Source organism: Hypomesus transpacificus, chromosome 13 (genome assembly GCF_021917145.1).
Source record: "Hypomesus transpacificus isolate Combined female chromosome 13, fHypTra1, whole genome shotgun sequence".
NCBI classification, from domain to species: domain Eukaryota; kingdom Metazoa; phylum Chordata; class Actinopteri; order Osmeriformes; family Osmeridae; genus Hypomesus; species Hypomesus transpacificus.
The window spans coordinates 614877-641761 of NC_061072.1; the positions used below are offsets into that span (position 1 = coordinate 614877).

At 39.4% G+C, this 26885-nt stretch overlaps 1 protein-coding gene across 1 annotated transcript; it reads left to right on the top strand.

Moving 5' to 3' along the window:
• Positions 1-1232: 1232 nt before the first annotated feature.
• scn4aa (sodium channel, voltage-gated, type IV, alpha, a) lies at positions 1233-26511 on the top strand. Its single transcript, XM_047032540.1, has 26 exons — positions 1233-1341; positions 9166-9469; positions 9982-10100; positions 10333-10422; positions 10600-10728; positions 10964-11055; positions 11240-11509; positions 11591-11654; positions 11941-12082; positions 12446-12646; positions 12783-12953; positions 13213-13339; positions 14568-14806; positions 15380-15553; positions 15765-16121; positions 18484-18942; positions 19212-19347; positions 19648-19802; positions 19884-20057; positions 20152-20274; positions 20721-21002; positions 21886-21939; positions 22063-22200; positions 22318-22422; positions 22755-23025; positions 23115-26511. The coding sequence occupies exons 2-26, from the start codon at positions 9215-9217 to the stop codon at positions 24419-24421; spliced, it is 5634 nt and encodes a 1877-aa protein (XP_046888496.1). The 5' UTR covers positions 1233-1341; positions 9166-9214; the 3' UTR covers positions 24422-26511.
• The last annotated feature ends 374 nt before the right edge of the window (positions 26512-26885 follow it).

The following is a 26885-nucleotide window of genomic DNA, read 5'->3' on the forward strand; positions in this document are numbered from 1 at the left end:
GAGAGAACGAGCGCGGGATTAGGTTTCTGCTCAGCTGTTTTATCTAGATCAACACAAGACGGTAGAACAAAGTGTGAAGAAAAGGGGTATATGGTGAGCTGGAGTGGCATTTTGGGATGTAGGCCTAATTGAAAAGGCGACATTCTGTTGGTGATGGATGGCCTATAGTTAATAGGCCCATTGCTTCCCTCAGGCATTGTCATAGGACGAAGAGAGGTAAAAACAGCTGTGCAGTTGAAATGGCATCAAATACAGCCTAATATTTAAACTTCTCATAAACAACTTAAAAGTTATGCTACGAAGATTGGGATTAATAAATGTCTCTCGATTAAATGTGACACGAGACTGTAAAATACATACTTCACCATGAGAAATTTGGGAAATTAGTGCTAAAGGCACAGCTTGTTCCAAAAAGCAGACGACATAGGCTAGTCAAACGTTTGTAATCCCAGACATCATATAATCATATTACGCACCTTGGATCCAAATATAGCATTTAAATGGATAGGATTCCGCGCTCAATCGAATTGTAGCCTCAGAGATGTGACGGGCGCAATGTTTTCTCCTCTTTCGCTGATCCTAAAGCGTTTTCTCACCTGTCAGTTCATGCGCAATGAACTGACTGGTTTCAATCGGTATTATTGTGGAGACGCGTGCGCCCCACAGTTAATTTCATAATTTCGGATGCTTTATTGCATATTTTCTTTCACAAGTTTGTAGGTCGTTGACGTGTTCGTTTTACTACAAGCCATACATTTTATAAATGATCCTATCTTATATCCTATCCATACAGGCATGTATTACAACTATCTAAAATTATATGGATATAAATGACTGTAGATTAGCCTTAAAAATGCATCAAATACAATGTTGAAGAGAGTAATGCAAAACAAATTGGTCTACATTACAAACTTCACAGCGAATAGGCGACGTGCAGAGCAAACCAGCTGGGAATCCGTGCAGGGCTATCCAACTTCTACATTTCGTGTAGGTCGGCAATATACAAGCAATAACTTTCACTGAAAACCACTTTTCCTAAGTAGAACATTTCTTACACTTTAGTCCTAACTTTAAACCGACGGAGATGTACCATGGACTTAGTTACAGTGTGAGAACCACAGTCACACTAGAAGTGTCAAAAGGTTTTGACATGATGATCCTACCTGAAACAAATCTCAGGTTTCATTCCGCACACCCCTGCGTCAGCAACAGCTGTGTTGGAGCTCGCCCTGGGCTCCAGAAGGGGACAATTAAGTCCTCAGTACAAAGTTTGACGGAAGACTTCAATTTCTGTGGAGTTTCTCGAGTTTTTGGAAATACATATTTATTTTACTGTGCAAGGTAAATCATGAGCTTTCTTTTCCACTGTTTTGTAATGCCATATGAGGGTTAATCTTTGGCTTGAGGAGCTCTGCATGGCTTTCACATTTCCCATTGTCAGGTGGATAGAACAACAGTTCAGGGAAGTTTGCCATATTGTTTGAAAGCATTTAAAAAATGTACCTCACTTTTTCATGGTTTGTTTGTCATTTTATTTTTTATTTTATTTGTGTCTTTTTACCTTAGATGTGTATGTACATTTTAGATTACATTATGGCCCAGATGTACTTGGGGTGTATCGTTTTCATTAAGTGGTTTATTTGATAATAATATAACTTTAGAAAATCTAATAATCAAGTAATACTTGATACCATTGCAGCCCTTACTGCATTGTTAAGTGGGCAATCTGATTGCCATTCCACCAATTAATTAAATGAAAGAGTTAAATATATTTTTTCAAGTGTGTCTGTTTTTAGTCAATGAATGACCCATTCTACAAAATATATTAAACCTGTCCTGACCTCAGGTCAACATTCAATGTCGGACAGGAACTTACCTGTTTTCACGTTAGGCTTTTAATGTATTTGCAATGGTGCTTTTGTAAATCTGTGTAGCTTATTTATTGATGATTTACTGATATGTCAATAGTTTACCCTAAATGATATACAGTAAGTGGGGTTTTTATGTTTGAAAGTGAAGCGGGCAAATGCATGTGGTTTGTGTGTGCACTGTATATGTGTGTGGTGTGTTGTAGTGTGTTTGTGGACTTTATGTGTTGTGTGTGTTGGTTCACTTATTTGTATGATTACTGTATGTTTGTGTGCGTATATGTGAGAGTGTGTATGTGTGTGTGTGTGCCATTACAGATGTGTTTCATCCACCTGTTAAATGTTAAAACAAAGTTGCAGTGCTCATAAGCATTACAACTAACCAAACTAAAGTCAGTTCTGCCAGTAGACAGTGGCTTCGTCACAAGCACAAGCTTAAAGTCCGAAAGGCCCTTTATCCAGTTTTTTCTCCCTTTCAATCCCCTCATCCTTCCACAAGGGGACAGTTTATTTTTAACCCGTTTCGTCATGTCAGGCAGGCAGGACATCGTAATACTGTGGATGCTCAGTGGTACCACACTGTTCCTCCACTCGCTAATCCATGTTGCCCATATCAGAGGTGTGTGGGGGGGATGGAGACAGCCAGACATGGGCTCTGTTCCCTGGACACGCGGGTAGTGCTGGAGATCAGATGGTGATCTGCTATGTATATTAGTGCTTGTCAGCAGTATACTTCTTGTTACGCAACCAAGTTAGACGTCTACAATAGACTCCCAATGGATTGGGCCTTGGCTAGTATAATGATACTGGACTACAATGGACTCCCAACGGATTGGGCCTTGGCTAGAATATTAATACTCAACATAAACTCAATGTGTATGTGCTTGTTTTACTTGTACAACTTCAGTTTGAGAAATGGGAATGTTTTACCCATTTAAAGGCAGTAGATTTTGAAGAACATACCTTTGCATAATTTGTTCAACTCCAAAGCAAATTAGTTTACTTATGTACATTTTGTCCAGGCTGGTTTGTGCTACTTCTTTTGTGTTTAGTTGGAATTACTCACGAGTTATTGAGTTTCTCTTATTTTATGCAGTATTTGCTGATTTACAACAAATAAAAGTGTCAGAAAAGTGTCAGAGAAGTGTCCAATACTTGCTTGTGTCAGCAAAAACGAATCATGAAAAAGAAGGATTTGTCGGGGACTAAAGATTGAAATCAAAATGTATTTTTCTTGAAACCCAATATTTTGATCAAAACTAGCCGAAGATGTAGGGAGACACACCACCAAGATTTTTCTTGTATGCAGTGTTGTGTGTAATGATGTTCTCTATGAGCGTTTGTGTCTTTCTATGCCTGTGTGTGTCACAGCTGAGAGCATCACATGGTTTTGGACACAGAAGGTGTTGGTTTTGGGTTTCTTTCACCAAGGGAGATCATGTGATTGCTTGGCAAGGATTTCCTCTTTTCCATCGAAGGCAAAAGGTGAAATAAGGTTAAAGCCAATTGTGGAATTTTCCAAATTCTACTGGCTTGCTCCTAATTTTCTTGCTCCATATGCTTTTTCATTTACCACTATCCCCCTCCAGCTATGATCTTGGTTGACCCTGTGAGAAGATCATGTATCACATGAGTCATATAATCATGTTGTACTTAATGTGAAACGACACGGACATCCCAGTTTGCCTTCTCTCCAAATGTACCGTACTTGAGAGACGATTGTTATGTCTATTCATTAATTTGACCTTTTCCATAAACTAGTCTCCCAATCCCATCCAGAAGGACTTTTTTCTTTCAAGAAGCATGGATTAGACTTAGGCCTGTGGTGTACGGAATCTGAAACCAGCTCTAAACTTTGGCTCCTACACCGTGTTCCATATGTACATAGGAATATGAGAACATTCATTTGGTGCAAACAGTTTGATGACAGCTTTGCCAATGATTCACACTTAACCAGTTGAGTGAAGCTCAGCAGTGAACTTAACCTGTAATAATGGGATACAAAATAGGTAACAAGTTATTTTATTGTCTACATTAGGCAATGTATTGATTTGAATGTTGAGGGGAAAACTATATCCTGATCAAAAGATACAACTGAACAGTTGTCTTATGTGATGGTTTCAGAGAACACAGAAGGGATTTACGTCAAAAAAGATGCCGGATTCTTCATATATGTTCTGCCCACCATTATTTGATAAAGCAATTCCTGACTCACAAGAGATTCCAAAGCTCTACAAGGATAGTACAATTTTTATTTTAAACGAATGGCACATTTACAACTCTAAGGTAGAACTTCAGTGTGACGCAAATGCTTTTTGGTGGTGCATTAATAGAATTATGAAGATTTAATCAACCTCATCATGTCCAATCCATAATCCTAGTCATTTTTACTAATATGTAGTTATTTGCCGCAATTTGCTCGCTTCCTTATGCTTTATCGTATAACAATTACAGATTTCAATCAATTGTCCTACAGCTAATGCTAAATCTGATAACAAATCACAATAGTAGTACAATTACATTGTGTTTAGGTAGTCAAAGCCTCTGTATTTTATTATTGAAACAGTTTAGGGATTATTCTAGCTATTCACAGGGTCTGAGAATGCAGTGACAGAAGTATAACACACGTCACTTGCTTGATCCCACCAGCAGGCACATAGTATGTGTGAGAATTCCACTGATGGTTGCTGACAACCTATGTACGTTATGGCTGCCTACTTGTTTGGCCTATCTGTCATTTTATGCTAAATGCAGGCACAAACTGTGGACTTCCTATTACTTCTTAACGATTTCCGTTTTATGGTCTTATTGTATTTTGTCAATATTTCGGATCTATATACTTATTTATAGTATGTCATTATTTAAGTTCATTAATTCATAAAAACTTTTTGCTGTTGACATGCACCTTGTCAAAGTTTTCTACTGATGCTTAAATGGTTCAATTTCCTCTCAGGGATCGATGAAGCTATCTATCTAATGATCTATCGATCCTACAATAAATGATTTATTTGGCCTGCTTTATGCTAACACTTTTGGAATAATTGCAGCAACAATTTAAAGCGACAAAATGTTGCCTGTAGTATGGTTGACATAATACATTTGGACTAATGCAAATGTAAAAGAGAAAATTGTATATGGAAGGGGATAAAAACATAAGTGTGGTCCATTAATGCAGCCCCCTACAGATTTAGAAGCACAAGGTTAACTGGTGGGTGACAGGGTGTTGAAGAGAGTCTGGGAGAGAGAGGCATGAGATTTGACCCCGTGAGAAAATGAAAGAACAGGGGCACAGCAAATGTCATGGGGACGTGTGGATAAAAGCCCTTGTTTGCTCTGTAGATCTGTCGTTTACAGCTTACCACATTCCAGGCATGGCTTACTGTATACAAGGAGATTGAGCTGTGTGTGTTGCAGAGCTATCCACATGTATATGTCCTGTTAAAGTGTTGGTTGGCTCAATTACCAATATTTCTGATGGTACGTTTCATGTTCACATGGACTGCATTGATTAGCAGTCTTAACAAAGCCCAGTGAATAATGATGACAATCTCCAGTTGAAATGGAAATGGACAGAATTTGTTGTGTTGAGGAGTTCTCAAATCTAATTGACAACATTGCTTAATAAGACATTGTAGAAAATCAGGATTCAACAGCCCTAATAAACCCAGTTCATACTGATCTTCAACTCTACACACTTGTATGATTCCTGTCCTTGTGCCATTAACCCAACACTCTGTAAGTTAGTTTCCGGGTAGAAATACCAGCATCCACATTCCCTGACCGGCTAGAGTAACGCTAGTGGTCTATATTTCCCCTTCCATATCCTCAACCGGAATGTCACATGTTGAAACGGACGGGTGGCCTTCAATGACATTCACAGTGACACATATGTGGATGCCTGGGACGACTATAGAAATCTCTCGCTTCCTCTCCCTTCCTCTTTTTGTCACCAGACCTTAACAGGACAGCCTCAAGAGGTCAAGCCTGGCTCTTATGAGGCGATGGAGAGGTACCAAACTGTAGACTGGTGATCATTAAGGTCCAGTTTTATGCCCCGTCTAAGGTATTGACTGTTGTTTTTAGATTCTAGTTTCTGAAAGGGAATGATGATGAACTGGACAATGTTCTCTTAGACATTCATTGGCTTGATTCATCTTGATCCCTTTTTTTGGTTTTATGAAGTGAACCATGTCCATGTGCAAAGCTACACGTCATGAAAAGTAATAAATCAGTAAAGTTCAATGTAATTAAATAATTGAGGAGGCAATAGCTAACCCCATCCCACTTCTTTGTCACTTACAAGACAATACAGGTAACTCTCTCCCAGAGTCTGGAGAGATCAGCAAGGCTACGCAATTAACGCTGTGACATAATGCGAAATAGGAAATGTCTTCAATAATCCCCTGAGAAACAAATCTGTCTTCAGGATGTGTATTTTAAGGTTGTCCATCCTTCACTGGGAAAGAGGGGCCCCTTTTCCACATGGAGGATCTTCTGAAATGGGTGATGGGGGTTGGGTATGTGTGTGTGTGTTTCGGGTGGCAGGGTTTGGAAGATGAGGAGTATCTACTCCTCCAGGTGGTCCAGATGCTTAATTGGTAACCAGAATGGCACAGCATATTCTTTGTGAGAAAACGAAAAGGTCCAATGAATATATTGGTCCTGAAATGTCAAATACGGACCAGAGGTGTTGTGTGAAGAGATGGGAGGGGATGTGTGGTGGATGGGGTGAGAGAGGTGCAGGAGAGAAGATTTCTGAGTGGTGTGAAAGGGGGATTTAGTGCTCTCGGTGTCATGGAGCATGGGGAGGGAGGGCGGAAGCCCAGTGGATTTGGCTGTGTAAAATAGAAGGTGGCAGAGAGTGGAGTTAGCCGCAGTAAGTTAAGTTGGCATGCTGGCCTGTTTATTGGAGCGATGTGAGGGAGAGAGCGAGCACCAGGCCAAGGAGGAATGAGCAGAGTCATCGGGGTTCTGTAACATGATGCTCGGCCATGATTGCTTGCGGCAGCTGGGCAGCACTCGTATCTGTGTGTGACTGTGTCTGATTATCTGCATAAGTGTGCTTGCATGTAACCATACATGTATGTGTGTATGTATCACGGTCAGAGTGTGCGTGTGTGTCTTGTAGTCAAACCTTCTAACCAAACCTGCCTTCTCAGTGTCTTCTCTCTAAAGACCTGAATCAGACTGTACGCCGTATGCATTCTTCTCAAATGCCTGGTCATTTATATGCTGGTTTCTGAAAGAGTCTACCTAGCATTGAAACTCAATTGTACTCATGTTCATACCACAGCAGAATTATCACACGAATGTGATGATTTATTTATGGTTAGATCCACATTAAGTTGTGTTCACTTCTGTGTGCCCAAGTAACCCTGAATCCATGACTTCCATGGTATTTGGCACACTTTTGTAATAGTATTTTGCTGTGGTACATTTTACCACATCAATCTGTCCAGGAAAACAACCAGGAAATCAACCCAGACATTATGCATCAAACTTATTTATAACTCATTTAGGCTCGTTTTCCTGTCCAAGCTAGTGTTCTGATTTTGAACCTTGTAATTTGACAGTTAAAATGAATGTAGGTTTAATGTATGCTGTTCTCTCAACAACCTGGTGTATATAAACTAGCATCGTCACTGGGGCCTTATCCTATGAGAGACATCATAGTTCTTCCCCCCAGAGGCAAGGCCGGATTAACCATTAGGCCAACTGGGCACTTGCCCAGGGACACATGACATATAAGCGGCCCTGGACAACGTCAACTAAAATGTTATATCACGTTATGAACGCAGTCATTACTTTCCTTAATGTGAGCACTTTATTGCAACTCGTTCGATCAAAATATTATGTAAAATCACGTCAAAAAAAGTGTTTGTGTAGTCTAGTAGCTGCCTGCACAACTGCCACTTGGGGCTTGCCAGCTCTACGCCGCGGACACTGCGAGCGAGAGTCACGTGACTTGAAAGTGCTGCGGCTGGAGGAGAGCGTTCTATGGGGAGAAGCAGTGTAGCAAGATGGAGAGGCAGTTAAGTGGGAGTGATAAAAGAAAATGTAAAAGAAAAAAAAGAATCCAAGTTAGTCGACAATTTGAAACATGTACCAAAAATAGCAACAGAAAAATACTCCAAATCAGTGCCCTCTGTGTAGACTATGATCTTGATGATAGCGATTTTGCAATTGTTGCCCAGGGCACGACAATTGTTAATCCGGCCGTGCCCAGAGGCTTCATAAAAGATCCCCTTTTCTCATGTTTACATTAAGGTGTAGAAATATGAGATGTATCCCAAACTTGATTGGGTGGGTGTGTCATAACCCAATCAAGTGACATTTCTACAGTTTGGGCAAAGGCATCAAGAATACTCGACATGGTTTGAACGATAGCCAAGGGGCTTTTAGATAGCGATTAGCGTATTTCAAATTAAGTGTGCTAGCGGTTACATCAGGATCCTAACCTTAGTTGCTTCAGAGAAAACAAATCTGTCTCAACTGGTTGCTGAACATGTACAGGAGTCTTGTAAGCAATGCCAGTTGGCCGGAATATCAGCCGTCTGGTAAGCTAATAAGTAATATGATGTTCATGAGTAATGTCAAGGTTTCTTTGGTACTGTGGGAAAGTATCCTGTTGAAGCTCCAGAGCTGGTCCGGAGCGCGGCTTGTCACTTTGTCATTACCTTGACACTTTTATGTGGGTCATCTCCTCTCCCACTTCTAGAGGTGGAGGTTGGGGGGAGTCGGAATAGGGGGGTAGGTGGAGGGGGTGGAATGGAGATAGATCAAGGTCTCGGATCATTACAAGTACACAAACATATACAGTAAGTCTCACACGCCAAGATCACTGTGCACATGCATGTCTATCATACCATGAAGCATCTCGAGGACAGTACGCTTTTGTATAGAAACTTGGTGTATTGAGTGTGAAATATTTTTTTTCATAATACTTTCTTACCTTTTTTAAATCCGTCTATTATCGTTGGTTTGACTCTGTAAGACTCATGTGTATTACCATCTGTAGCCTGATGCAACTAATCACTATTACTACAACTCACAACTAATCTTTAAGCTCAGTTTTCAAGTGTTTTTTTTTCTTTCTTTGTCTGTATTTTGTGATCAGTCTTCCTTACCTTTGTGTTTTTCTCTTCTATTAAAGAAGGAAAGGATGGGCCACAAAAAACGACTTGAGTCAGATATTGTGCACACATGACGGCCTGATCAAGGCTCTCGTATAGGTTTTGGAATGCTAATGAACAAGTATTGGATCTTGAAATGCATCCCCTGATCTCTGTCCTGACAGGTCAATCTAGAGAGACGCCAGAGTGGTGGTATCCCTTCGCAATGCGAAGATGGCCACCCTGCTCCCTCCCACAGGCAGCGATGCGTTCCGCCGTTTCACCCCGGATTCGCTGGCGGAGATCGAGAGGCTCATGGAGAAAAGGAAAAGGGATGCAGAAGTAAAAGGTTACGTCGACAACGGGCCCTTGGCTCCGAGCAAGGATTTGGAGGCAGGCAAAAGCCTGCCCATGATCTATGGAGATGCTCCCTCAGAGGTGCTCAACACACCTCTGGAGGACTTGGACCCCTTCTACAAAACACAGAAGGTCCGATCAGGTCACCAAGTAAAGCTGTATTGCTTGGAAATAAAGTTTGAAAGCGTCTATTTAAATCATGATACACGTGACAAAATGCAAATTTACCAAACCGTGTCATAAATCAGTATATTTGATCAGCATATTTTACTTACCAAGCAGTAATTATCCTATTATTCTGGGTATGTTAAGTAAAAAGAATGATTTAGGAAAATGATTTAGGAGTAAACTCCAATGGGAAAAATGTCTGCTGGGAAGATTAACTGACTGTGAAATGCTTTCTCAATGCAAAGTCATCCTATCAGCTTCTAGAGATGGACAACAGTGCAACCATGACAGTTTGTGGTATAGACTGCCAACCATGTCTCCGTTACATGACAACATGGAACACATACATTAATTTCCATTAACTGTTTTCATGTAAACAGTACTGTATGTAACTGCATTACTGGAGTGAAAGGCATGCTTTATGGGTCTTACTATTTTATGATGTGATGTTAACCATTTAAATATCTGTGTTGCAGACTTTCATTGTGATAACCAAAGGAAACACAATCTTCAGGTTCAATGCTGAACCAGCTTGCCACATTCTAAGCCCCTTTAGTCTTGTTAGAAGAGGAGCCATCAAAATTCTCATACATTCATATCCTTTTTTGAAACTAAATGATAGTGTGGAGGGGTGGAAGGGATGGTCTTTTTGACAAAAGCTGTATGTTTGGTCAGTACATATTCTAAAATTTGCCTAATGTACATCAAGATTTTCATGATTTCCTGCCATTAGATAGATGTGCCGAGCGGTGTCACCAACTGAGAAACAATGGGGCTGTTGGTATTTCTAATCAAGCGTCCAACATTTTCCCTTGACTCAATATCAAATTATTTAGTATGTTCATCATGATAACCATTCTTTCGAACTGCGTGTTCATGACGATGAGCAACCCCCCTCCATGGAGTAAAACTGTTGAGTAGGTTAATAATGCTTCATATGCTACATATACTGTACTTACATCTGCATTAATCACACATTCTATTGTATTTGCAGCAATGTTTTTGGTCATTTAATTTGATGTACTTTGCTTTTAATGATAATTTCCATAACACTTGAAAGGCTATGATATGTTTTGTTGCTTATGTTTTCGCAGGTATGTTTTTACTGGTATTTATACTTTTGAGGCAACAACTAAAGTGCTGTCTAGAGGTTTCTGTGTTGGGTCTTTTACATTCCTTCGAGATCCATGGAATTGGCTGGATTTCATGGTGATCAGCATGGCGTGAGTATTGGAGAGTACATCTTTTGTGACAAGATCCATTATTAAATAATAGAGATGATTATTTATTTTTCATCTACTGATGAAACAACAACCAGATGTAGTTGGTTAAAATTAAACATAATTTGGGGGGGATATTTTGGTATATGCACTGATTTTGCAGAGTGTTTGTCTTTACAATTATGTTAGTTTACTCAATTTGATGACTTTGCTCTTTGCTATGTGTTACTTATGTCAGATATGTCACAGAGTTTGTAGATCTAGGCAATGTGTCAGCCCTGAGGACGTTCCGTGTACTTCGTGCTCTCAAAACAATCACAGTGATTCCTGGTAAGTCTTCCTATGCAGCCCATCCTTGTTGAGGCAAGAAAAGTCACTGACCAGATCATTTTCTGCACCATTTAAATATTCCACAACACATATTTTTATGAATTCACGTTCTGCATTCACACTGTCTGAACTGTAGTTAAGGCAGTTAAATCTCCATGATTACGTTTCTTTTTGATTTGGTCAGGTTTGAAAACCATTGTGGGTGCCTTGGTACAGTCAGTAAAGAAGATGGTAAATGTGATGATCCTCACTGTATTTGCCCTGGCCGTCTTTGCCCTCATCGGCTTGCAACTGTTCATGGGAAATCTTCGTAATAAATGTGTCCGATGGCCCATCCCTACAAACAATACATTTGAAGATTTCTTTTCTAATTCAACATTGAGTGACACCGTGGCTTACAATGAAACAAATTCCAACAGTACTTTTGATTTCAAAGCTTATATTGATGATATTGGTAAGTTTGATAACTAATTTGCGATATAATTTTTGTTGGTACATATGCACACAAATTTGATCTGATGCATTTCTGTTATAGAAAATCACTACTATCTGGAAGGTAGCCTGGATGCCCTTCTTTGTGGAAACAGCTCTGATGCTGGGTATGGTACTTTAATGTATTGCAAATTCCTCAAAGGAAATTGAGATGGCACAATGTAAATTTAAAAACAAGTCTGTCTTAATGAGTGATTGGAAAGGCATTTTCAAGCAGCCAAATATTATTTCTACAACGACTTGGAGAACAATATTTTGTGAAATCCATATTTGTTTAATTGCAAAACATGGGTCAAATGAGCTTCTCTTAAACAATATTTTTATGCAGAACTAATGGACTGTGAAAGCATGGTCTCAGTCCACACTGATTATTCTCCACTGCCATGTTGATAGAAAGTGCCCAGAAGGATTCATGTGCATGAAGGCTGGGAGGAACCCCAACTATGGCTACACCAGCTATGACTCTTTTGGTTGGGCCTTCCTGGCTCTCTTCAGACTCATGACCCAGGATTACTGGGAGAACCTGTTTCAGCTGGTTGGTACCTATATTAAATAATATATACATAATAATAAATTACTGTTAGCTATGCCAACTCCTTTTTGGATGTCTATTTGTTTTGCAGTGATGTTTGGTGCAGTATATGCGGTTTTTGTTTTCTACACAATGATAAATGTTGGGTTAGGGCTAGTAAATGTTGACAAACAATTTCAAACCTAAGTATAGTATCTGATTTAGGCTGTTTCCCAGACATGGATTATATCTAGTCCTTGCCCAAAAATATTTTCAACTGAGAACTTTATTGAATGTTTCTCTCACTTTGGGACTAAGTATAATATATGTCTGGGAAGCTGGGCCAGTATTTAAATAATTTCTCTGTGTGTTCCCTTTTGCATGCAGACTCTGCGAGCAGCCGGAAAGACCTACATGATCTTCTTTGTTTTGGTCATCTTCTTGGGCTCCTTCTACCTCATCAACCTCATCCTGGCTGTGGTTGCCATGGCTTATGATGAACAGAATCAGGCCACTTTGGCAGAGGCCAAGGATAAAGAGGATGAGTTCCAAAGGCTTTTGGAACTAATCAGAAACCGTGATGAACAGGTCGGGTGACTAGTTTGTGTGTTTTGGTTGTACACTGTAATCACTGTGACATAATGCAAATTAAAAATTAAAATGGAATGGCATTAGATGCACATCTCAATTAAGTTGTTCAATGATCTTCATTTGTGTTCAAAAGGCTCTTTCTGGGAGCCAGGCAACCCTTACCAGTCACAAAGCTCTCAGTCATCACACAGGGTCTGAGTTTATGGACGATGAAAGGAGCATAGGCGGGGGTGATGAAGTCATCAAGGATTGTAACGGGAGAATCATCCCCCGTCTGGTCCTCAACCCAGTGTGTCCTGAGGAGGTCAGTCTGTGACCCTATCTGCTTGTTTACATTATTAGGTTAAAAGTTCACAGGTCAGAATGAGGTTAGACTGCTGGGAATGCATGCTCATTTGGCTCATGTATTCAACATTTGCTTGATTCTCTTGTCTATTACTCTTGGGAAGCATGTTTGTGATCTTTATGATGACATCAGATTTTTTGTTTGAATTCATTGGTTAAAACTCCGCAGTTTGGATGTTTTTTTTATGATAAAGATGACAACCTTCACTTTTTTCTAGTCTGCAGAAGAAAATGAGCACAGAGAGAAGTCCTTGGGCTCTGTTTATGACATGGTTTTCCTGGAAGAACCCGGCCTGAAATATAGAACTGCGAGTGCTATAAGTGTTCTCACCAATGCGATGGAAGGTAGGAGAAAAACCTAAAATTGATGACAATTATGGTCTTTTATATTATGTTCAATTATGTGGTTTAATTGAATCAATATAACATTGTATTAATTCATTATTATATCATAACATTAAATTGCAGTAAGTGCACTGTGCAACAATTTTGTTTTCCAATCGGTCTAGGTATTAAGGAACCTGTAGTTATTATTAGGTACACTATTATTGGCCAGCATTTACAGGATACTGTATAGACGTTATTAGTCATTATTTCTTAGGTTTCTTACTGCGTAAATTATGTAGTGTTCCATTTGTCACTTCGTCATTTGGCACACTTAAAGTTTAGCAATTGTTAGACTAACTTGTAACCTTAACTTGTAAGGTTGTATTTTACACATGCAACAGACATGCATCGTACAATACATTTTTGGGAAGACCAGAGCAAGTTGTCACACCAGTAATATGTAGATTTCCAGTTATAAGAATATTTTTCTGGATTATAATAACCATAAATAAAATATATAAATAAATTACAATTGTCATAATATATCACAAAGTTATTGCTAGTAAAATACACTGTGACCATTCTTTTGTTTGTGGTTGTGAAAAACACAAAAGTTATTCATCTCAGAGTGTTTTGACCTGGAGTGTTGTAAACAACATAGTCAACTTTGGACCTTTTTCATCAAACCATATTTTATTTTAATTAAAGAAACTGGCAACTTACCCCCGTGACAATTTGCCCCAGTCTCCCTTAACAGTATGTATAAATGTGGCAGGTGCATCCTCTAATGTGAATAGTAATTGCCTAGCTTATCTTGTTATACAAAATCTCAAAGCCATTACAGTAGCATTACAGTAGCATTGTCTGCAACCTGCCACACAGGCGTGCTAATCACATTGTGTGATGGAGAGATCCCTGTTAACATACAGTGGTAAGCCCCTCTGGTGCTAAGCTTGGGCTATTTCAGCCTGGGGGTGACTTGGCACCATTAGGCACGAATTGTGGTGCACTGTGTATTCCATTTCTAGGCTTTCATTAATACTTTGCTAAGTGAGTTAATATATAAATTGGATAACCACATTTTTTTGAATGAACTGAATAGTTTATGTAATTATATTATATGGCTAATCTCTAAAAGTGCATGTCATTTTCTTAAAATCATATATTTATTTTATTATTATTCCAACTCAGCTACAATTTGTAATGATTAAGAATGTATTTATTGTCCCTATCTCTGATCTAATAGATTTGGAAGAAACACAAAAGCCTTGTCCACCTGGATGGTATAAGTTTGCTGACATTTTCCTGAAGTGGGACTGCTGTATACCCTGGGTGGTCTTCAAACAGTGGGTGAACTTTGTGGTGATGGACCCCTTTGTAGACCTAGGCATCACCATCTGTATTGTGTTGAACACACTCTTCATGGCTATGGAGCACTACCCCATGACTCCTGAGTTTGATCACATGCTGTCTGTGGGCAACCTGGTGAGAATGAAAAACAATTGTGTCACTCTAAGACTGTCATTTTTTTTAAAGGGCCATTAAATCTGTGCTAGGTAAAATTATAAAATCAATTACATTTAGAAAAACAGCACCCCCAATCTTGTCCGAAATTTCACGCTTTCCTCCAGCTTGAGTTTGATTGACAATGGTTTCTCAAAATAAGCCATGGAGGAAATCTCGGAACATAATTGGCTAGAAGGTAGTGGGTAGCTCCAAAAATCTGAAATTTATATTCCACTGGCACTGAGCTGTGTATGTGAAACTAAACAACTTTCAGAGGGCTTACACAACATTTTTTTATGGGACAAAATGTTTTTACAAAAATTATCTAGCATAATGTACCTCAAACCCTGAAATGTAAGTTATTTATGACATATGGACTCCATGTCCATAGAACTCAATACCATATTTGTTTGATCATATGATAATGTAGATGAGGACCAATACTTATTAATTAATAACAAATATATAATGCACATTGTGATGTGCTTTGGCAACAAATGTACACATTTATTTCCTGATATCAAAACAATTAACATGGTCATTCTCCCCCAGGTGTTCACAGGGATCTTCACTGCAGAGATGGTCTTTAAGCTTGTGGCCATGGATCCCTTCTACTACTTCCAGGTGGGCTGGAACATCTTTGACAGCATCATCGTCACGCTCAGTCTAGTGGAGCTGGGCCTGGCGAATGTTCAGGGTCTGTCGGTCCTCAGGTCCTTTCGTTTGGTAAGACATATTTGATACTTCACTTGCACCATCTGGAAACTTCAATATATCCCTTGCTTGTTTTATAGAATGAAAATGACTGTCTGGTATTAGTGTATCACGTTAAGGCGTTCTAAAAACAGAGACAATGTCATGAGGGAAATCTCTGTCAGAGAAAACTGACTTTCCTTATTTGGTTTCTTTGTTTGACTTTGCCCTGTATTGGAGATAGCTGCGTGTCTTCAAACTCGCCAAGTCATGGCCCACCCTCAACATGCTGATCAAGATCATTGGAAACTCAGTGGGCGCTCTTGGAAACTTGACATTGGTGCTGGCCATCATCGTCTTCATCTTTGCTGTGGTTGGCATGCAGCTGTTTGGCAAGAGCTACAAGGAGTGTGTGTGCAAGATTGCCATAGACTGTGAGTTGCCACGCTGGCACATGAACGACTTCTTCCACTCTTTCCTGATTGTTTTTCGCATCTTATGTGGGGAGTGGATTGAGACCATGTGGGACTGTATGGAGGTGGCCGGAGCCGGGATGTGTCTGATGGTCTTCATGATGGTAATGGTCATTGGAAACCTGGTGGTGAGTACAGAAATGCCTTAATACCCTCATTACAACTCCTAGCTCTTCACAAGTAATGTTTATGCTGATCTCAGTGTCAACCTGTTTTTAAGATAGATTTCACACAATAGCTATGTTAACTCTCTATCGTAATGGTTAATAATATATATATATATTTTTTTTTCAAAGCAGCTCTGGCAAATAGATTTATGCTATATAATTATGGTAACATGAGTAGTTGATGGCCAAGGCAAGATACATATTTTAAGTAGTGACCATTCTAAAGATTACAGGTAAAGCCACTTGACAATATAAGCAGTACATGACCTCTGTCCATATGTCACTGCTGTTAACTTGTCGAAATCTGTTGTCTGACGTCTCTGTTGATCTATGGTATTGTAATACTTAGTCAGTCCAAAGGATCTTGTGTTGAGGAGTCTATTGCTGGACATCCGGAAGAAACACCAGGACAAACAGCTTCAGAATTTGCTAAAAATAAAAAAGTATTTAAACTAATTCTTCCTGACATTATGCCTTGAACTGCAAGAACTAGAGAATGCAGATGAGCTGTTAGCAGCTGATCACATAAGCAGCATATTTACAACTCCAGCCAAATGGATTTCCTGTCAGTTTATTCATAGATTTGAAAAGGAAACCGCTCATCGTGACAAGCTAACAAAAGCAGAGGGTACCATGATGTGTCAAAATCAACTTGGCTTTTTTTTTTCTTGAGATCCTCTTCTCTGCCCTGTCTAGCTGCACTGTGTGCAACAAACAGTGTGAAGCAGGGCACATCATTTACTGTGAAGGGGGCTGATGGGTGGGTGCTTCTATTTAAGTAAAAAGTCTTGAGCCAGCAAACTGTGGTACTGACCTTGAGTATGTGCTAAGACCTAGCTTAAGCAAGGCTCCTGGCATGGTAGGGAACTAACATGGACAGCTGGGCGTCATGAGTGAGTGATGTGGCCCTGTTTGAGAGACAGGGAATAGGACCCAAGCATCAGTGAAAGGTGCTTCAATTGATAGAGAAATAATCAATTGTCCTGTTGATACCACACAGCATTGAGCATGGCAGTTCCACTCCACTAGTGTAAAGAGGGATCTCAACAAAAAGTGAGGTGTTCCTTTGTTTCTAAACCCTGTTCTGCAGGGTCTGTGTGACCCGTTCATACTTTCAGGTTCTCCATTTTATGCCCCCTGCCCTTTGTTAACAACTTGATTTCTCAACATATTGTGAATATTTGAAAAACCAATACATTATATCAGTTCTTTGAATTTAATAGATTAAAGATGTACCCTAGGGAAAAAGTAGGGAGTGTTTTTTTTCATTTTTCACGCTTTATTGAATAGATTGTAAGTGAACAGAGAGAGAGAGATGCAGCAAAAGGCCAAATTCAAACCAAGGCCGCTGCAGTAACGCAGCAGCCTACGTATTACGTGCACTTATCCAGTGAGCTACCGGGGCACCTGATTTTTTCTATTTTCATACATAATACAAAAATCTAAATGGCCTTCTTGGTCTGTTTAGTCACAATAACTTGCTCTCTTGCTGGAGGTTAGAGCAGGTCTGCAAACTAAAGTCACAAATGATGTGTCAAACTGTAAAAAAAAAAAAAAAAAATGGCCCAATGCGGGATGTTCATTCATTAGATTTTTTTTATTACACCAAATTTGTTTGTTTAACTCAAATTCTGTGTCGTCCACATGAAACAGAACATTTGTATCAACACTCAATAGTGCATTCTCCTCCTTACAGTGGACTCAGTTTTCCCCAGCTTCTTCAGATGCCTTATCTCATGACCTTTTCTCGTTCTTTACACCTCCTCACATCTCTGGGGTTTTTATCCCCATCAGCCCTTTTCCTGTGCCCCTTGCTGATTCACAGCACCTGCAGGGGAATAAGAGAGATCAGTCTGCCCCAGGCCTATGTAACCATGATCTCTGTCTAACATTAGAAATCGACACCGAGAAACTAGCTAACAGAGTTTAGACACTAAAGATAGCAGCCACGACTAGACAACATAATATTTATTAATGCACCGTTACGACAGGATAACACTAACTTGATACTTGTTGTGTATAGAAATCACTCTTGAGTTTAACTCTTCACATGGTTGTGTTACCTAGATTTTCTTTCAAGGTATGTAGCATGTGGTTTTATGTAGGTTTACAAGGCTGACTATGAAATCAAGTAATCATTTTAAATGGACGGATACACTACAGTGTCTGCAGTGTAAAATCTATATTTACTTTATATATATACTGTAATGCTTAACAAGATTACAATGATCAACTACTTAGTAAAGAATAATCAAAGAAAATACAATTCTTACCTAAGATAAAACAAACAATAAAACATTTCTTACTCTCTCTGATTCTTTAGGTTCTGAACCTCTTCTTAGCCTTACTACTGAGCTCGTTCAGCGGAGATAACCTTTCCAGTGGTGATGACGATGGAGAGATGAACAATCTCCAGATTGCCCTTGGCAGGATAACTCGGGGAATTGACTGGGCCAAGGCCTTTGTCATCGGCACGGTCCGACAGATCCTGGGCAAGAAAGCGAATAAAGTCGAGGAGGGTGAGGGAGGTGAAGGAGAGCCCCAAAAGGAAGCTTTTGAGCTGAACCACTTGGACACTGGCCAGGATTTCCAAGTAACAGACATGAAGTCAGACTGTTTGGTTGAGGGCAGGCCCTCAGGGTTTTATGTGGATTTGGATTCAGAGATTCGCTTCACAGTGCCCATTGCACAAGGGGAGTCAGACTTTGAACAACTGGACGACAATGATGATTCAGAGTCAGAGTCCTCAGATGAAGACAACAAGCATGACCGACATCTAAAGGTATGATGCAAATTCTGACAATTTTTTTTATTCAGATATTATGCAAAGTTAATGAATGGTTCACAACAGTTCTGAGGGTTATTGAAAGTATACCCAGAATTGTAGGGTGAAGAAGGTTAGATGGTGGTTAATATCTCTCTTTTTGAACAGGAATGAGGGAAAATGTATACATTTTTGTAATTTTGTCTCGCAGTGATCAGCATGCCTGTATGTTAACTGACTTGGTATGTCTTTCTACCCAACCCGAGTGTGTTTTCGCTCTGTCATAGTCGACAGGTGAAGATGGTGAAGATGATGACTCCTCAGTGTGCAGCACTGTGGACTACCAGCCTCCTGAGCCCGAGGCAGAGGAGGAGGAAGAGGAGGAACCTGAGCCAGAAGATCCAGAAGCCTGCTTCACTGAAGGTACACCAGAATGAAAGTTCCATAAAATTTGACATTTCCATTGTCTCATTTCAACCACAAATCATACAAAGATGAAAAGAAACCCTGCTATACTATACTATTTCCAGACTAATGTCTCTCTCAGACCCAATCATCAGACCATTCCTCATTTAGATGAAAAAGATGCCTTAAAAAGAAAATGTTGAGGCTTCTGGTCCTAGTGGTCCAAAAACCATAAAAATGCAGTGCCCAGGTTAAAGTACCAATAAAATCAAAGCAACCAATAAAATAACATATTGATGTACATGTTTATTCCCTTAGAGTGTATAAGAAGATGGCCATGTCTCACCTTTGACACTACTCAAGGAAAAGGGAAGAAATGGTGGAACCTCCGCAGGGCCTGCTTCACCATCGTGGAGCATGACTACTTTGAGACTTTTATCATCTTTATGATCCTCCTCAGCAGTGGAGCTCTGGTTAGTTATCCCACAGTTGATGTCTTACAACTGTTGAGTTCAAGTGCAGTCTGACCATAGTCTCTGTTTTTCATCTGACAGGCATTTGAAGACATTTACATCGAAAGGCGCAGAGTTATTAAAATTATCCTTGAGTATGCTGATAAAGTTTTCACCTATGTCTTCATCATTGAGATGCTCTTAAAATGGGTGGCATATGGCTTCCAGACCTACTTCACCAATGCTTGGTGTTGGTTGGACTTCCTCATTGTTGATGTAAGTTTCTTGCTTTAAAGTAATAGACACAAAAATCTGAAGCAGTCATTTTAAGCATAATGTTACTGTGTTTACCTGTCTTTCAATGCCTCAGGTTTCCTTGATTAGTTTAGGAGCCAACTTGATGGGATATTCAGAACTTGGACCAATCAAATCCCTTCGAACACTCAGGGCTCTAAGACCTCTTCGAGCTCTGTCAAGGTTTGAGGGGATGAGAGTAAGTCTATACTCACAAACAACACACACACCCTACCCCTATCCACACACACACTAAGAAAGGCATCCCCAAACATGAAATAAAAAGATCAGACATAACTCAAGGTTGCACTGAAACAAAACAGTATCTCTGCACTGGCGATTAGTGTCCGTACTAACCGGATAGGCATAGATCAGACTGCAAAAAATGCTGCAGGTTTGCTTCCCCCTCTGTATGTTGCATTGGATAAAATGGTCTGCTAAATGAACATATTAATACAATTCATTAGTAAAGCATTTTCTTTATATGCTGACTGAGTTGTTTTGTAAACTTACACGGTTGCTGTAACATAGCTGATTGTGATGAAGGTGACTACAATGAAACGTTTCAATGTCTGACAAGGATGTCTGTAACTGCAAATTATCTGACAGCAGTAACCTCAATATTTTGTTTTTGTCTTTTTACAGGTGGTGGTAAATGCTCTCGTTGGGGCCATCCCCTCGATCTTCAATGTGCTGCTGGTGTGCCTGATCTTCTGGCTCATCTTCAGCATCATGGGGGTCAATCTGTTTGCTGGAAAGTTTTACCGCTGCATTAACACCACAACAGAGGAGCTGTTCCCTATGAGTGAGGTCAACAACAAGAGCGACTGTTTAGCATTGATGCATGCAACCCAGGAGGCACATTGGACCAATGTCAAGGTCAACTATGACAACGTTGGTCTGGGCTACCTCTCCCTGCTGCAAGTGGTGAGCTTAACAACCTCTACCCTGGAAATCAAAACGTAGAGTGGATAGAGGAAGATGTTGAATGACATAACCTATATATATATATATTGAGATGCACTGCACAAAACATTAAGTATTTGCTAGACATTTTATGTCAAGAATGTAACATTATCTGACATTAATTTTCTTGTAACTACACTATATTCAGGGGTAAGATATTCGGAACAGCATGAAACAAGGTAGAATATGGGTGAGGGGGGGCTTGCAGTAATTTAATGTAGCAATTGATATTGTTTTGTATAAAAACCTTCTATTTTGGCTACTTTCTCTTGGCCCTGTAAAGGCCATTTATTAAACATACATGTGATAAATGCACGATAGTTCATGCCGGAGACTCGGAGAGCACTTGCGTCAGACGGTCTATAGGATAATCTATTTAAGACGAGGAACTTCTCCTCTGACATTGTTCCCTCCACCACCCTGGTCTCCATCTGGGTTCTGTCGTTGCTCAGTCTGTCAGGGGGAATGATGGATTATCTAAGCTCTCTGCTTCCAAAGTTGAGTGTCTTGGGAAGACAAATCAGAACCATACCTTCAAAGATGACGTGTCTGTGCTCTTAAAAATAAAAATATACCAAATTACTAATTAATATCGATAAAATGCTAAAATACTAGCTGAGTCTCCTGACTGAACCGATGCAACCTATTCCGATTATGCAATGTAATTGCAGTGACTTTTACATCTAGTTTGATTGCTATTAGATATAAAGTCATGATACTGATCATTTTGGTTGCAGATTATTGGTATGGTGCTGATTAATTAATTGATTTGCCATTCTAATGCTAATGGCGTACTGAATTAATCATTACCCATACAACATCACAGTCTATGCTATTTTCTCAGGCTACATTTAAAGGATGGATGGACATCATGTATGCTGCAGTAGATTCAAGAGAGGTATACTAACACAATTATACTTGTCAACTTTGACTGTATTTAATATATTGTAATATTTTATCTTAAGAAATGTCTGAGAGTTTTCTATCCATGTGTCTTGATACAACTCATTTCGTTCCTTAGGTTGAGGAGCAGCCTTCATACGAGATCAACCTGTACATGTACCTGTATTTTGTTATATTCATCATCTTCGGATCCTTTTTCACTCTCAATCTCTTCATTGGTGTCATAATAGACAATTTCAATCAGCAAAAGAAAAAGATAAGTATCAATTTACTTTAATTCTTTATGATGATTTGTCTATGAAAGAAGAAAATGTGTTTATTTGTGGTTAAAGTTATGAATGACCAGAATAATTGTTGTCATTTGGTTCTGCACTTCGGAGGAGAAGACCTCTTTATGACTGAGGAGCAATTGAAATACTACAACGCTATGAAGAAACTTGGCTCCAAGAAGCCACAGAAGCCCATACCAAGACCAACGGTAAGCCATACAGAAATGTCATTCACCTGTAACAAGGGTGTGCCCTTATTTCAGCACTATCAGGGGACGAGGATAGTCATAGTTGTAGGAGTAGCAGCAGTGATTTATTACCTTTATTAGAAATATTCACATACATCTCATCTAAATATTAGTCTGAATATACAAATACAAACAAACCTCTTCAAGCACAAAACATGTCAAAGTAAAATGCAAGACAAGCCATGTCGACTGTATGAAGCTCCTATGCTCTGCACAAGAAACAGCCCAAATAACACCAATGACATCATGCAAATGTATCCTCCTCTCTTCCCCTGTGCCACTCTGCTCTGAAGAACCAAATCCAAGGTGTGGTGTTTGACTTCATATCGCAGCAGTTCTTTGACATCTTCATCATGGTTCTGATCTGCCTCAACATGGTAACCATGATGGTGGAAACTGATGACCAAAGTGCAGAGAAAGAGGATTTTCTGTACAAAATCAACCTCGCTTTCATTATAGTCTTTTCTGGAGAGTGCTTCCTAAAGATGTTTGCCCTGAGACATCATTTCTTCACTGTTGGATGGAATATCTTTGACTTTGTAGTGGTCATCCTTTCTGTAGCAGGTATGTATCGGCCTCCTTTTACACGACAATGATTTTAAAAAATTAAACATTTGAGCTACTCCTTAACAAGAGTATCTCTTTTTTTCCAGGTATAATGCTATCAGACATTATTGAGAAGTACTTTGTGTCACCCACCCTATTCAGAGTCATCAGACTAGCCAGAATAGGCAGAGTTCTTCGTCTAATTAAAGGAGCTAAAGGGATTAGGACGCTTCTGTTTGCCTTGATGATGTCACTTCCTGCTCTATTCAACATTGGCCTATTGCTCTTCCTCATCATGTTTATCTTTTCCATATTTGGCATGTCAAACTTTGCCTATGTGAAAAAGCAGGCTGGCATTGATGACATGTTTAACTTTCAAACGTTTGGTAGTAGTATTGTCTGCCTGTTTGAGATCACAACATCGGCAGGTTGGGACGGGCTTTTACTTCCAATCCTAAACAGCGGTCCCCCAGACTGTGACCCCAATGTTGAGAATCCAGGTTCGGATGTGAGAGGCAACTGTGGAAACCCAGGCATGGGCATTATGTTCTTCTGTAGTTATATTATCGTGTCTTTCCTGGTGGTTGTCAACATGTATATTGCCATCATTCTGGAAAACTTCAATGTGGCTCAGGAGGAGAGCGGTGACCTGCTTTGTGAGGATGATTTTGAGATGTTCAACGAGACTTGGGAGAAGTTTGATGTTGAGGCAACCCAGTTCTTGGACTACGAACGTCTCTCTGAATTCTGCGATACCTTGCAGGAGCCCTTTCGTGTAGCCAAACCCAACCGGATTCGTCTTGTCAACATGGACCTTCCTCTGGTTATCGGTGATAGGATTCACTGTCTGGATATCTTACTGGCCGTAACTCAGGAGGTGCTGGGTGACACAGTGGAGATGGCAGCCATGCGGGAGAGCATTGAGGCTAAGTTCATCATGAGCAACCCAACATCTGCCTCATTTGCACCTATCACCACTACTTTGCGCCGCAAAGAGGAGGTGGCTGCTGCAGTTGTCATCCAGAGGTTCTACCGGAAGCATTTGCTAGAGCGCTCCATCCGACATGCCAGCTTTTTGAGGCGCTCCAAGCGGCTGGTAAAGAGAGAGCAAGATGAGGAGCCACCGGAGAAAGAGGGACTGCTAGCACGAAAGATGAACGTGCTGTATGGGAGCAACACAAACCTTGCTGAGGAGATGGAGCTGGCTTCCTTGCGAGCACTACCAATCCCTCCTATGAAAACATCTGAGCAGATGTCAGACTACATAGAGGAAAGCCCGGACCATGGGTTGGATTCTATTGGCCCGCACCAACTGGTTGTCCCTGTGGAAGTCACAAATGAGGTGGTGTTACACTCTGCCCCCATCCGCAAGCTTTCATCATCCTTGGGCAACCTACGAGAGACAATTGTATAACAAACAGCAGAGTAGGTCATTCATAAGGTGTTTATAATGTGAAAAACAATGCAATTTACTTCTCTACACTGCACAACAAGAAAGGATTGCACATAGCTGATAGTGCTGTGAATGTTAAAGTCAAGTTTATAGATCATCAGACTAAATAAATGGGGTCATGTTTTTCTATTCATATTTTGTAAGGCAATTTTTTGACTTTACACACTTTTCTATTGTATCAAGAGAAAATATAAGTAAGTAAGTTCACTTAAATAAAATGAAGAAATCTATCTATTTTAATTGAGTTTTCAAATTAGGAGGTTTTTAAGTAGTGTCCATGCAAATGAAGTTTTGAACTGAGGAGGGTTTTCACTCCATTTCAAAATGCTAAATACCATTGAAGCACAATACTACACAGTATGCCCATGAAAAACGGTGTACAATGTAACCAAGCTAACACAGTCAGAGTTTCTCTGTGTACAAAGCAGAGCTGTACTCTTACTTGTATTTTGGTTCTTTCTGAAGGACCCCAGTTTACTTTGCACTATTTATAACCCTCCTCTCCCCAGGTCATGTTCAAGCAGTTTATCGTGTAGTTGTCAGAGGCACCCCTGTCTTGAGGACTATCCAGGCTGGTCTCATCTTTATGTCCAACAGGTCTAGCTAACCTTTATAGACGTGGTATTTCTTGTCATGTGTTTGCTCCAGTTCTTAAAACTATAAGGCATCTTCAAACCATAGTAATACATTGAATGTTTTTAACTCAATTTTGTCTTGGGTGGGTGTTTAATGTGGGTTTGAGAAAGAATATTTGTCAAAGGCATCAATACTTAGTATAATGTTTACACATTAGTATGTTCAGTTAACTAAAGTGTACTTGCTATTATTATTATTATTATTATTACTAAATCATTTTTATTCTGTGCTTGTCTCAAATTCATCAGTTAACAAATGTTCTTTTACATAATCTGGACATGCATCAACTATTGTATTATTATCATTTTTACTAACTGCACTTTATAACAATTGCTACTTTTTGAATTTGAATGGACTCTTACCTCCTTTTAAATTCTCTACATGTACATGATAACACTTCAATGAAGCATTATTCAATGCATGTTAACTTCTATATTTGTTAACATTATGTATACACATTGTAAAGTGTGCTTCATGACCCCTTAGCATTGTAATAAATATCATAATTTTTACAGTGTGACTTACTGCTGAACCCTCCTGAAATAATTCCGTCAACTGATATTTTGGAACGTCAAGTTCAAGTAATTAACGCACGCATCTTTGAAAGCTGGGACTTTTCTCTACTACTGATTTGCCTCTTACCAGCTGTGTGGCATGGCATCATGTAATTGAGGTCCAAAAAAGCCATCAGTAATTACCTACGACTTGCACTCTGAATTCACTTTCATTAAGCAGACAAGCTGAAATAATTTCGTCGAATGAAACCTGAATGAATGTGTGTCCTCTCGTTGTATCCTACATAGTGTATTAGTCTTTTTAAATGTAACTAAAGAAGTATTGGATAGGTAAAGCATCATTGGTGGAAATTAACCATTTCTAAGTGTTAAAGTTCCATGGATTACAATGTACTGTGTTACAATGTACTTATCAGATATTGCTATAACATTAGATTAATAGAGGTGTGCGTTTGAGTGTGCTTTAGTCATAACTAGTGGCCCTTAACACATTTGTCACAACTTACTAGCCGTGGGACTTTCTTATGAAAATGCTGTAGTTAAGTCCATACTTTCTGTTACAAATACAAGACGAGACCCCCAGTGATGGTACATGAGAAGTTTTTTTCTCTTTTTTATTGCCACTTGTCACTGTGCAATACTTAAAACAAAAGTAATTTAATTATACATTTCACTGTTTACATTTATAAAATGAGTAAAGTCATGTTCAATGTCTTAATAGTATGCTTACTATCAACATTGCCTGTACATACTTTTGGCTACGTTTTTTTAGATATTCTTTCTGTATCCACTGAATTAAATGTATTATTATTTTGAAATTAAACCATGCTGTTAGAATAAATATAGATTTTCAAACGTAAAAAAGGTTTGCATCACCATCTAATAATAAAATATAATACATCATCATTATGTTTTCCATTAGGCCCTCTGCTGGTTCTCTTTAGGCAGCACATATGACACTCCTGTTCACACATTCTATTTTTACCCAAGACAAAAATATGTCTTAACTACAGGTTGCTATCAAGATCTGGTCATTTTGGTTTGATGTGTTTTGTTTTTTAGATGCATTTCACATTTCTTTATTTCCTCAATTAGTGTTTTGCATGTACTGTTTTATTGACCAGATTTGTTTCACATAATCAGTTGGTTCTTTATGGTCAGACTCTTCTCATATTGGATTTTCACAACACATCTTAAAGTTGTGTAGACTTGAATAGAAAACGTTGAACTACGGATGACCAATTGTCACATTAAACTGCATCTTGTTTCCCCTT

Excerpts from the sequence above, each read along its gene's own strand:
- scn4aa (XM_047032540.1), top strand. The coding sequence starts at position 9,215 with ATGGCCACCCTGCTCCCTCCCACAGGCAGCGATGCGTTCCGCCGTTTC. Across the intron at positions 11,056-11,239 it reads AACAATCACAGTGATTCCTG|GTTTGAAAACCATTGTGGGT; the intron begins GTAAGTCTTCCT and ends TGATTTGGTCAG. Across the intron at positions 14,807-15,379 it reads TGCTGTCTGTGGGCAACCTG|GTGTTCACAGGGATCTTCAC; the intron begins GTGAGAATGAAA and ends ATTCTCCCCCAG.